Raw genomic sequence first — 13,677 nt, forward strand, 5'->3', positions numbered from 1 at the left:
ATATATAGATAGATAGATAGATCTATATATATATTAAACACGAAGGCAACATGCACTTGATTTCACACATTTTAAAAACTGTGTGTCCTGTGCAGATTATACTATTAATAGCAGGCCTGATTTATCAAAGTATCCAGGGAAGGAACCTTTCTTTCTACTAAACAAGCAAATTCTTCCTTTTCTCTTCTGTAACACACAAGGAGACAAAGGAGGAATATGATTGGCTGATACTGGCATAACAGTTGTTCTCCAGATACATAAAAGCTCAATTTCTCTGTGTTCCACAGTCAAGTGTACTAGTCGACCTTACCTTTGCGCAGGAGGACCATCCATTATAATATTAATCCATAATATCTGCATGGCATTGAGGGGGTTGGGAAAATTCATTAATGTTGCAAGAGATATTAAGGTGAGTGCAGCAATACTCCTAAGGCGAAACAAAATATGAAATAGAAAAAGCGTCATTTGAAAGTCACGTTCCATCTGGTAGAGATAAAGGCAACACAGTCCCTGTACAGAAATCGTTTTTTGCCCATTTAACAGAGCAGAGCTAATCTTCTACGGAAGAATGTTCATCGATAACAAGGGATCAGTTCTATCATGTGTACAAGCTATGGTTGACGCTAATGCGGGACATTCAAGCTCACACAATACAGGACAAATGGGGGTGTATTACAAAAGGAACAATGCTCTACTTACGTGCTGAGCTGAAACCGAACAAAGTTTTTAATGTTATTGTAGATTCCTTTCCCTTCCTCAATGGCTGACCTGTAATTACAGCCATTTGACATCCTGTTATTTTCTAGGAAAAGACATCTTACACAACACCATCTGCGATAGCTATATTACAGCAACAAGACGACGATACCAGCTGTATTATACATACATGGAAAAAGGCCCCAAATCATCTTTGTCAATGTTATTTTCACCCTAACAAATGATTGTCAATAACATGACACAACATAGTATTGAGAAAAAAAAAAAGAACACATTGATATAAAAAGAAGTGCAGAAATGACATAAAAAATGGAAAATGATACTTATAATGTAACAACTTATAGTGACAAATACCATCAAAGTGAAAAGTGTACGCTTTATTTGTGTCTCTTCAGTGAATGCATTACCAGCTTGGAAATTATGAAAAGGATTGCCCTTTCCCCTTTCTATTACTGTGTATTTGTTCTCAGCCATTTCCGTACTAAGTGCATACAAATTATACTCACATAATTGTATGAAAATCATCCTCCACCAGGATCATGTCAGCTGCCTCTTTACAGACATCTGTTCCAGTCTTGCCCATTGCAATGCCAATGTCTGCAGCTTTCAGTGCGACAGCGTCATTCACTCCATCCCCAGTCATGGCGACCACTGCTCCAATATTTTGCAGACTCTGGGGGACAATAAAAACCCGTTAATTATATAGTTAGATGGAAAGTCCCTCCGCACAACGTTCCCGGCCAATGCAACAGTGGTGCTCGCAGTGATTACCACGGATGGCGTCGTGCAGACACAAGGCAGAAGACAGGAATCACCAGCACTCAGTAATATCATTCAATATGTCAATTTGGACAAATCGTCACAATGAAAAAAGCCAACGTTTCGGGGCCACACAGGGGATGTGACAGATCTTTTCGCCCTGATGAAGGGACCCTGTCATATTAAATGATATTACGGAGTGCTGGTGATTCCTGTCTTCTGTCGTTAATTACTGAACTTCCTATAGTCCTATATAAGTAGCAGCTATTTCTGTTACATGGGTCACAATGTGGGATCGAAAATAGTCCCTGCTTTCCAGCGACTATTCACAGACCTATAGGGAAGAGAATGGGACTTGTTACATAAGTCACAGGAACCTGCAATAGTCACAAACAGCAGCAGTGCAGTTCACAATGATAGGAATACTACAACAATCATGTGGCAATTCCCATTCAATTTTCCTTCTTACAAAGACTATAATGAGTTCAGGGATGTCGGGACAAATCTTTTGTAAGATTTAAAATCAATTACCTGTGTAGTAGAGTGTTCAATAAGCAGCAATGGTTGTACACTTGTACTTACATTTACTCATTATGGTGAAAGCCATTACTTACCTTTACAATTTTTAACTTGTGCCTTGGACTGGCTCTGTAGAACACAGACACCTATAAGATAAAGAGATTTTACATCATGATTACTTCATGTTTGGTTCATATAACAATAGAAATATTACGGTCTGAACTTATTGAGGGGCATATATACAAATAAATTAAAAAAAGGATTACATTCTGTAGTTCTCTCCTAATGCAACTCACACAAAATATAAAAAAACACGCTCATAGTAAATACATCAAATGTACCACATCTCCCCGAGCCATGCCCTTTCAGACCTCACCGCCCCTTTCACTGACCTTGAAGTCCTCAATACACTTAAGGCGCTTCCCTCGGGCAAAAGTCCTGGACCTGATGGTTTCACCACAAAGTTTTACTCACGGTTCAAGGACCATCTGATACGCCCGTTGGTCGGCTCTTTCAATTCTATCTCCCCGTCCTGTCCCTTTCCACGCCAGGCACTGGAGGGCCACGTAGTCGTCCTACCTAAACCGGGCAAGGACCCGACGCACTGTAACAACTACCGCCCCATTTCATTAATCAATGTAGAGGTCAAGATATACGTCAAACGTTTGGCCACGAGGTTTGCTACCCTTATCCCAGGCCTGATCCACAAGAACAGGTGGGATTTGTGCCTGCCCGTAGCGCCAAAGATAGCATTAGGAGGACGGTCACCTTAATACACTATGCTCGGTCACGGCATATCCCCTTCTGCCTATTCTCGGTTGATGCTGAAAAAGCTTTTGACCGTGTCAGCTGGCCCTTTTTACAAGCCTCTTTGCTCCAGACGGGCTTTCCCCCTGGTTTTGTGGGTAAAATAATGGCACTATATCATCGGCCCCACGACAGAGTACGGGTGAACGGGACACTTTCAGCCCCGTTCCAAATCCATAACGGCACCAGACAGGGATGCCCCCTCTCCCCTTTGCTCTATATCCTGGTCATGGAACGCTTGGCTAATGCCATTAGACTTTTAAACCCTCAGTGCAAGGTCTCCAAATAGGTAAACAGGTCTACAAACTAGGGCTATATGCCGATGACCTACTGCTCTACCTCTCCAACTCCCTGGTGGCTCTCCCTTCGGTGCTGCAGGAATTTAAATTATTCGGGGTACTCTCCAATTACCGAGTGAATCTCCAGAAGTGCGAGCTCTTAGATGTGTCGCTCACCCCCACAGAGAGGGATGGTCTTCGCGGGTCGTTTCTTTTCACCTTGCGCTCGGATTATATTACATGCCTAGGGGTTCAGGTGCCGTCCAACCGATCTGACCTTTACACACTCAACTTTGCCCCCCTGCTGCAATCCCTGGAGGATACTCTTGCCTCTTGGATGAACCTGCATCACACCTGGTTCGGCAGAATTGCCTTGTACAAGATGCACTTGCTGCCCCGCTGCTTGTACCTGTTCCAAACCCTCCCGATACTCCTTCCTGCCCTTTTCTTTAAACATAGTCGCTCACTAGTCCTACGTTACATCTGGCGGGAAACAAGAGGCCTAGACTTCGGTATGCCCTTCTAATCAAGCAAAAGGAGCATGGTGGGGCCGCGCTCCCGGACTTAGAGACCTACTATAGAGCCACTCATCTATCTCACCTGGTGGCCTGGTTCGACTCCCTTGATCCTCCCCTTTGGGTCACCCTCGAGAGGGACCTTTCCCCAGTCCCCCTAACTAACCTTCCATGGCTGCCCGCTGACCTGCGACCTCGCCGATTGGACCTTCCTTTCTTTCGTGCCTTTGGTGCTATGGGTGTGGACCACCACGATGGCTAGATATAACCTCTCTACATTTCAGGGCCCTATGACCCCCATCTTGGCCAACCCAGACTTTCCTGTGGGTTGTTGTGTGCCCACCTTTTTGTGCTGGAAAGCCAGGGACCCCTCCTATGTGTTCCACAGCCTGCATGGAAATGCCCCAAAGTCGCTGACTGCGTTGTTCCATCCAGACCCACCTCCACGGGCATACTGGTTAGCCTATTTTCAGTTCCTCCACTTTGTGTAGCTTTTGTCCTCTCAGGGCAATCTTTATAGGCCGCTCACCTCCTTTGAGAGACTTTGTGCTGCGGCTTTGCCGCTCCCACATCCTGTCTCCACGCTATACCACTTCCTGATCTCCGCAACAAGTGGGGATTCGCTTTATTACCTTGCGGCGTGGGAAGGGGAACATCCTCTCAGAAAATGATCGACGCAAAAGTCTTTGTTTGATGCATAAACTCAGTATGTCCCCCTATGCACGGGAACGGAATTTCAAGTTGTTGACCAGGTGGTACAGGTCACCGGTCAGGATGCATCAAATTAGCTCATTAAACCCTGACACCTGTTGGAGATGTCAGGCTGGCATATCTGATGGAGCTGCCCCATGCTTCTGCCCTTTTGGTTGAGCCGTCTCACACGTCTACTCACGAGTGGTCTCTAACGAAGTCCTCATCACACCTGAAATGGCACTGCTGTCCATCTTTCCGGGTTCCATCTCTAAGGTGAAGAAAACTTAGATTCCTTGTCATTGCTGCCCGCACTTTGATTCCTCGGTATTGGAACTCTTCAGTCGTACCCGCAGTGTCGGAGTGGACGGTGGAACTGTGTAAGCTGATGAGATCTGAGGAGCTAATCGCAGAACAGGCTGACCGATCTGATACCTTTATGGCCAGATGGCGCCTCGCTGGATAATGTTTATGGACTCTGAGGAGTACCGATCTCTACGGTGAGTGAGTTTTCCTATGCCTCTGTCACTATTGGGTCTGCAGTGGTGTGCGCGCAGGGGATCCGGTGGTTACCCTTCCACGGAACAGACAGGATGATCATTCCCTCCCTTCCTTCTTCTCCTTTCCCCCCTTCTTCCTATCTCTCTTCTACGTTCTCCCTTTCCCACCTCCACTCCTCACTTTCCCTTTTCCACCTTCTTTCATGTTTGTCTGGCGTGATGTGTTGTTTGTGGTTCCTTGGGCCCTCCACACATGTGGGTACCCTGCCCCCAGTTTGAAGTTAAATACCCCGAGATGCGCCCCCCCCTCTCCCTCAACGTGGAGCCATTGTAGGTCCCGCGGGGAGGTGCAGGGGAAAGGACGCTTATATGCCCCATTTACTGATTCTGCTGATTCTACATTGTATGTGGCGGAAGTTTTATTGGGATTTGTATTGCCCAAGGAATGTGAGATAGATGCTATATTTTATGTTTGTTTGTTTTTTGTTTTATGTACCTATGCATCCTACAAAAGAGGTTTCTGTGAAAAATCTTTAAATAAAAACTATTTCTATAAAAAAAAATGTACCACATCTCTCCATAGTCATTGTATCATTTGTCATATACTTATAGGGTTATTCACAAAAGGGTGAAGAGCTTGGAGAAGGCAGGAGAAGTGAACAATCTAGGACAACATAGCTGAACTGGAAAGTGAGCTTAATTAGAGAATGTTTCCAGCTCAGCTATGTTGTCCTAGATTGTTCACTTCTTCTGCCTTCTTCAAACTCTTCACCCTTTTGTGAATAACCCTGTTAGTGAACAATACAGACAGAAGATACTGAACAGTGTACTGTATATCAACATTGATTGTATTTGTGTTTTAGAAGAAATAAATCAATGTGAAATAAATATTTACCAACCTTTGGTACTATATGAGAAAGCTGCTGAATGTCCATTGCGTCTACCTCTTCTCCAGACAGAGACTGCAACCCATTGGAGTAGAAGCCCAGACGGCTAGCTGCAACAAAGAGCAACAATGTTCACTAATGTAGTATTTGTACTTGCAGAGCTACACATTCTGTAGATACAGTAATCATAACATGAATCTAAAGAAAATATCTGGTAACTTTGTAAAAAAAAAAAAAAAAGGTCAGGTCTTGATCCTGCAAACCTTTGTAAAACCCATTGCTCTCAGTAGCAGGCTACTGTCTTAGGTAACAGCACATGCATGACCAGCTCCCATTCATGCACTGTACTGCAAGCAGCTGGAAGGCCAATTTTCCAATATGAAAGCTGAGGGGTCTTTGAGAACCTGCACATACTGAAGAGATTGAGAAGACTACAAATGCACATGCGTTTATAAGACAAAATGAGAAGTGAGGTTCAGGGAACGCGCTTTAGGGGTTTTACCAGGATATGTAGCCTAATAGCAGCCACACAAGCTATCTGACTTTTTGCGGTCTTGGTAAACTATAGAAAACTCTTCCATCCATTAAACATTGTACTCAAGGAAGAAAAATAAGATTGCTTTTTTATTTTATACATTTTCATTTTGCAGAACGCTAACATATTCTGCAGCAGACAATCTTTCACACCTACCCTTACAAAGGACTTTTAATGTCCCTACAATAGTCTACAAGGCTCCCACAGACTGGCCAATTGTTTGGGTAATTTAAATAACCTACCTCTATGTTGTTAGGTGGAAACACGACTACCAATGGTAAACCCACAAACGCATGTCAAATTATACATTGTGTGTGTGTCTATGTTTGCATACATACATATGTACGTATGTAGACACACACACGCACACTTAAACATACCCAATTTTATTAAAAAATAGTAGGACAAGACACACATCTATTGGCTTCTATGAACTCCATTGCATATGCTGATTGTACTGAGGTTTTAAATAGGAACACTTGGCTCATAAAAATGAGAACATCAGTGTGGATGATAATTTTGCTTTGTAAAATAAGCTATCATACTTAACAGGCACCTGGTTCATTTTGCTGTACACGTTTCAAAAATACTAATTGACCTTGGCAAGTGCAGTCATGTAAAAGCACTCAGTACAAGAAAAGCTTCCAGTAAGTGATTCCACTTAATGTGATCTTCACAACTTAATATGCACTGTGCATGCTTGGAAGGAGAGGATTCACAATGAAATTGCCAGCCATCTCTACAACATTATTACAGCTAAGAGGACACCTATGACAGCAATTAAACTGTAATGCATGAAAGGCCCAAGTGTTTAATTACTTCTGTGTAATTACAGTATAGCCATCAATTCCTGTTGGAAGGGGAAAATGAAGAAAGGTATACAGTGTATATTTGCTTACCTATGGCCACAGCTGTTTCCTGGGAATCTCCAGTGACCATTTTAATGGCAACTCCAGAGCGTATGAGTGTAGTGATCGCTTCCTTCACACCTGTTCTTGGAGGGTCAATTATCCCCACCAGACCCAAAAATGTCAATTGACCCAATTCTGGACCAGAAGCTAGTGCAATTACTACAGAGAAACAGATACAAAAAGGTAAAAAAAAAAAAAACTTAATCCTAACTAAAAAGGCATGAATTTTATTGTCATTTACCAAGGATGTTGGCTGGCCATCACTTTAATCAACTCTTCATCAACAAAGAATGGTTAGCAGCAATGGATTTAAAGGGCAACTATCAACATTAGTGTTTTTAAATACTTGTCTGATAACTGTATATAATGCTGTAAATGTAATTACCCCAAAAGAATCTATAATAAAAAGAAAACGTCCCATGCAGAATAATATGTAAAGGATACGTTAACGTGGAAAAGAAAAATGTGTTGTGTTCATACTTTGGAAGTGACAGGTACGGTACAAATGCAATCACTAGCTGTCAAACTGCCAACCTTTTATTTTATTATACTATATTTATTTTTTCATTATTCGGCAGACAGATGGACTAGGATTAAAAAAAATTGAATTACTATTTTAACAATGTAACTGTATCCTCAATTACCTGGTTAAATAGAGGGATCATTCAAGAGCCAAACATGTGATGCTGCCCTTGAACTATTTAATTTTCCATCCAGGCTATTCAATGTCAGTTGGTGTAGCTCATACACAGTGACATTATTGGACAAGTGGCTACTGTACAGGGTAAAATTGACAGTCAATGAGAGGTCATGACAGGACTTGCACCATTTAGTAAGTTAAACAGTCAGAAATATCATACCTCGGAGACCTGCAGTGCCCATATATGCCGTCTCCTGTTGGTAAAGGTCTCTTTGCTGCTGGTTCAGAGGTAAAGACTGGCCTTTGCTGGTATAGCTTGTGCAATATCGAATAACTTGCTCATAAGCACCCTTCATAAAGCAAATTTCTGGTTTATCCTACAAAGAAATGATCAATATGTTTTGTAGGTTTCTTTTTGAAATCATACTTTACCAGTTAATGTAAAATGTGAGTGTTTATTAGTATACACTGTAAATCTGGTTTAAATTCATGATATAAAATTTGTTATATCATAACCGTATTGCAGGTACAGTTTACTATGAGTAAAATACATTCAACACATGCCAAAATAACCCCTAACTATGTATTTAAACGGCGCAGTGTCCCCTATGTTTATCTGTGGTGGCTAAGCATTCAAGAGGATTTCACCTAGTCCTCAGCATAAATAAGTACACCCTAACAGATTTGTCAGAAAACCTTTACAGTCCTTTCAGAATCAACATTTTCTATGGGGCACTATACTACAAAATACTCCCACAAATGTGGGCCGTTGATGGCAAACAAGATTTGTTAATTTGCGCACACACAAACAAAAAAAGTATTTTTCCTAACAAATTTATTCAAGACCATGTTGCAAAAATAAATACACCCCAATGAAAGTCATAGTAGCAAAGCTAAATTTTAGACAACAAAATCCTAATTAACAAGAATTCAACTACAGGTGAGTATAATGATTAATTAAACAGGTGTCCAGCAGACAGGTGATTATAAAAGGGCGTTACCTAACAAAGAAAACTTATTCATGCTGTCAAGAATGGCACCACATGGAAGAAAAATGTCACAAGGCCTGAGAAAGAAAATAATTTCTTTACACAAGAAAGGTGAAGGCTACAAGAAGATCAGCAAAGCTTTACTCATCAGTCAGAATACTGCAGCAAAAGTGATACAAAAATGTAACAAAGGTGGAACTGCAACCATCTCACAGAGACGTCCAGGCCGTCCACCGAAGTTAACACCTCGACAGGAGCGTCTTCTCATGAGAAGGGTTGAAGAAAATCGCCATGCAAGTTCACTGCAGTTAGCTAAAGAAGTAGAAAGCCAAACTTGGGGTGATTGTTTCTCGTCACACAATACAGCGCACACTGCAGAGGAATGGGTGTCGTCCACAAAGCAAGCCTCTCCTAAAGCCCATGCACAAAAAATTCTGCCTAGGGCACATGCTGAAAAAAAAAGATGACTACTGGGACTCTGATCTTGGTCTCATCACTCCAGAATACAATGTTTTTGGAACTGATGGCTTCAAAACTGTATGGCGTTGCAAAGGTGAGGAGTACAAAGAAAATTGCACGGTGCCTACAGTGAAACATGGTGGTGTCAGTGTCCTTCTGTGGGGTTGCATGAGTGCTGCTGGTGTCGGGGAGCTACATTTCATTGATGGTATCATGAATTCACAGATATACTGCTCTATATTGAAAAAGAGAAGATGCTACCATCACTCCGTGCCCTTAGATGTGTGTTTTGGATCATTGTCATGTTGGAAAAGTGCACGACGACTAAGGCCACTGTGGCATTTCTGAAGAACAGGGTGAAAGTGATTCAGTGGCCAAGTATGTCTCCTGATCTGAACCCAAATCGAACACTTATGGGGAACTCTGAAGAGACAAGTTGAGCATCACTCACCATCCAGCATCCAGGCTCTAAAAGAGGTCGTTCTTGAAGAATGGAAAAAGATAGATGTTGCAATATGTGGCCAACTTGTTCATTCCATGCCTAGAAGACTTAGTGCTGTCCTTACATATCATGGAGGTCACACAAAATACAAGATGTAGTAGTTTTTGCTGTGGGGTGTATTTATTTTTCCTTCACCTAATTTGAGTAAAACTGAAGATTCTATAATCTAAGTTATATTATTAACCTTACTTTCATGTAATGAGCTAAACAAATGTTCTATAAAACTTGGTTTTGGCAAAATTTTGAAAATTGTTCTTGTGTTCACTGAGATACTGATTAAAATCTTACTGGTCAAAGGGGTGTACTCATTTATGCTGAACACTGTACATATTAGAAACCAGTGACATCACAATGTACCAAGTTACAGGGATTGAGCCAGTGACACCAGTCATGCTGTTGGAGTTTTTTTACTTTCCTAAAGCAGCACAATGATAAACTTGATATGCACTCTATGAAAAAACAGGACAGGAATGGAAATCTTTACAGAGACAGAAGAAATTAATAAATTATAGGTGTGTGGCATGGCATACCTGCTGAGTTCTGTGCACACATTTTACAGCCATCCACTTCTGCTCAGAGCTGAACGGGTACTCTTGTTTCCGGATATAATCATGACGGAGTCCATCAAGCCCCATCTGCGTGAAAAAAGACACAAGAGTCACAATGGGAACAAACAAACAAAACAAAAGGGGGTAATAGGTCAGTGGACAGCTCTGGTATACTCAGCACTGCTCATTCATTTTAGTGTCAGAACCCCTAAACACACTGGGGGGAATTTATAAAAACTGGAGCAGACAAAATCTAGAGCAACTGTGCAGGGCAACCGATCAGCTTCTCTCTTCAGTTTGTTCAGTTAAGATCTGAAAATGAAAGAGAGAGGCGGATTGGTTGCCATGCACAGCTGCTCCAGTTTTGATAAATTCCCCTCAGAGTGTTGAGATTGCGTGTTAAAGGTGCCCATACACCTTACGGATTTCGGCCGATTTTCGTATGTGATCGCATTTTCGGCCGATATTCGTAAAGTTAATGGGCAGTGTACAACCACAAATACTGAACAATCGATCGACTTTTGATGAACTAGCAGGTTAGAAAACTTCGGTCGAATGTCCGATTTTCGCAAGGTTGGTGCTGTTTCCGTACGTCAAAAATCATAGATTTACACTGCACATGCGCAAACGAAAATACGTGTGGTCGATTACCGCAATTCGACCAGGTGCTTTTTACATTTTTTTTATTACTGCTGATTGAACCTTGAGATAAATCGGGGCAGGATGGGGCTGCCGTACGAAAATCATACGACAAGTTTCGTCCGACGATCGCAAGGTGTATGGGCATCTTTAGATAGTACAACACCAATAAAAATAGCAAAAGTAGTAACTCATCAATTTTTACAAATTGTAAGTAATAGAAACATAACATTATGTGCACATTTTGTATTTTTGGTGCAGTCAAATGTCTTGGCACATGAAATGTACAGTGTATGAGCTTATTATCATAAATGAATAATGTGAAACCTCGCGCCACTACTCCAATCAAGTTAAGCAGCAGCTGAAATCTGTGTGGGCAGATATATAGTATAAAATGAATAATAATATCATAAATGTCACTAGAACGTCAGGAATAAAACACAGATATGAACACATTCTATAATGGCACAGATCTCAGCATGCTTCATACGCAAACTTTTTTAAAATAATGAATCCAGATCAAATATACAATGCCCAGCAAAGTATTTCTTAAAATGTTTGCCAAAGCACTTAGTTATGTTTCAGAACACCTGACTACAACCCTCTCAGCGTTGATTCCCTGTGTAGTAGAAGATCACAAGGGAGAACACAAGGGAGTTTCCAGCAGCGGTCTACTAGCTTGGAGAAGAGAGGAGCAGTAGGGAAGGGAGTGGCTTGCCCTGATGTGTCCGTTTGTTTGTGGAGACACACACGGCCTACTAGCATACACAAGGGTTGCTCTATAGAACCCTGCAAGGGAGAGGAGCCACCCTAAAACAGGATATCAAGACCAGTGCTCAGGGGTCCCGATTTTTACAGCTAAAGCTTTTAAACATATAGGAGCAGCATCCATGGAAAGTGATTTCCATGGAAGTTTTTAAAAATAGCTTAAAAACCTTTGGAATTTAATAATACTTTAACTGCATCAATAATGGAAAAATAAGTGTGAACGGGACCTAGGTTTGGAAACCGTTTTCGCAGGGCTAGTGCCTGAGATATAGATCAAAAGGCATGAAAACTTCACTTCAAATAAGACATGATTTTGATGTACAAAATGTTTAGTGGCGACATCAGCAATAAACTTTTTACAGTAAACTCCGTAACAAAGACTGGAGGACACCACCGAAAACTGGTGGAGAAAAGATTTAACCACAAGGGTCGTAAGGGCTTTTTTCAGCGAGATCCGTTAAAGTCTGGAAGTCGCTGCCACAAGAAGTGGTATCAGCTGAGAGTATTGAATGATTCAAAAAGCATTTAGATACCTTCCTCAGAGACCGCAACATACAGGGGTACAGGTACACTTAAAAACAAGGACGGAAAAGGGATTCGTGTACACATATACAAATACACAATCACACACATACACACAAAAGGTTGGACTTGATGGACCTGTGTCTTTATTCAACCTCAAATACTATGTACTATGAATGTGTCTTTCTTTTAGGCAAATATATTATTATTAATATTATATGTAACTGACATCATCCTAAATTTAGATGACAGAAAAATAAATAGAATATACAGTAACAATGGGATGTAGTTATATTTTCTTTTTAGTATTGAAGTAATGTGCTGTAAAGTATTATAATACTTTGTCCACAAGGTGGCAGTTACCACATATACCGTAATTGTTTCTACACAAGGTTATTGTGTATGCACAGCCCAAAATAAAGTACAATTAAGAATACTGGGGAAGAGTCAGCTGTTTAGGTATGCTCCTACACTACATTGTGGTAAAGCTAGATTTGTACAACCACGTCAGATTATGTATGCAGCCATCCTATAAACAGACCTAAAGTCAGATACTGCTTTTAAATGTGTTGCTCTAATCTTATGCTCATGTTAAGAGTCCTGAAACGTTTTACCTGCACGCTGTTGTGGGCTCCTTTTGGGTCCCTTTTTTGCTACAGCCTTGTACAAGGCACAAACACTCATAGGCTGCCATTGCTTGAGCACTCAATCAGTGCATCTGCCTCACAAAGAGCCACAATGAAGAGGTTAGGCGAGGACAGCGGCTGGGGGAACCAGTAGAAGCCTGTGCTGCTAACAGGTAAGTCATTTATTACTCTTGTTTTTGTAGCAGCTGCAGTTTGTAGTGGCGGACATTAACAAATAAATAAAAGTCAATATTAGGGATAAGTAAAAATTGCCTGCGTTAAGCTCGGATGTAAAAATTGTGTCTCCGAGCTCTGCATACTGTTGTGACATTAAATACAATAAGGGCAATTTACTAAAACTGGAGTAATCAGAAATTAAAGCAGATGTACAAGGCAACCAATCAGCTGCTATCTTCTGTTTGTTCAATTAAGCTTGAAACATGAAAGCTAGAGGCTGATTGGTTGCCATGCACATCTGCTCCAGTTTTAGTCAATTCCCCTCTATGTAGGCAAAGGGAAAGCACCTTGCATCAAGGCCTGAAGAACCATAATAATAATCATGAACATGGCTTTCATTATAGTCATCAATACAGATGTATTTCATTTAGTGCTTGCTAATTCAAAATCTAAAATCCCTACATATATGTTTTCCGGCCCTTCTTAATTGACACCTAAGATTATAGAATATGGCTCAGTTAGTATGAGAGTAAAATGGAGAACTAATAAGGTGATAAAGAGGCAAGAGAAAGGAAAAGGGGAAGAGATTGAGTGAAAGGTAAGAGAAAAAGCGGACTGTAAATAAAAGGTTCCCATTATGTGAAATGAACCAAAACGGTGCAGACACATCTACATAGATACTGTACATT

General features: G+C 41.2%; 1 protein-coding gene across 1 annotated transcript in view; it reads right to left on the reverse strand.

Annotated features, from left to right (window-relative positions):
- ATP2C1 (ATPase secretory pathway Ca2+ transporting 1) overlaps positions 1–13,677 on the reverse strand; it is an 85,249-nt gene that overhangs the window by 8,133 nt on the left and 63,439 nt on the right. Inside the window, exons 16-23 of the mRNA XM_018567113.1 lie at positions 10,239–10,343; positions 7,979–8,135; positions 7,107–7,277; positions 5,685–5,782; positions 2,091–2,141; positions 1,224–1,390; positions 700–768; positions 311–427 (exon numbers count right to left, since the gene is read on the reverse strand). Coding sequence (XP_018422615.1) covers positions 311–427; positions 700–768; positions 1,224–1,390; positions 2,091–2,141; positions 5,685–5,782; positions 7,107–7,277; positions 7,979–8,135; positions 10,239–10,343 — 935 coding nt within the window. The remainder of the gene's footprint in view (positions 1–310; positions 428–699; positions 769–1,223; positions 1,391–2,090; positions 2,142–5,684; positions 5,783–7,106; positions 7,278–7,978; positions 8,136–10,238; positions 10,344–13,677) is intronic.

This window comes from Nanorana parkeri, unplaced genomic scaffold (genome assembly GCF_000935625.1).
Source record: "Nanorana parkeri isolate BGI_ZX_2015 unplaced genomic scaffold, ASM93562v1 scaffold1008, whole genome shotgun sequence".
Lineage (NCBI taxonomy): Eukaryota > Metazoa > Chordata > Amphibia > Anura > Dicroglossidae > Nanorana > Nanorana parkeri.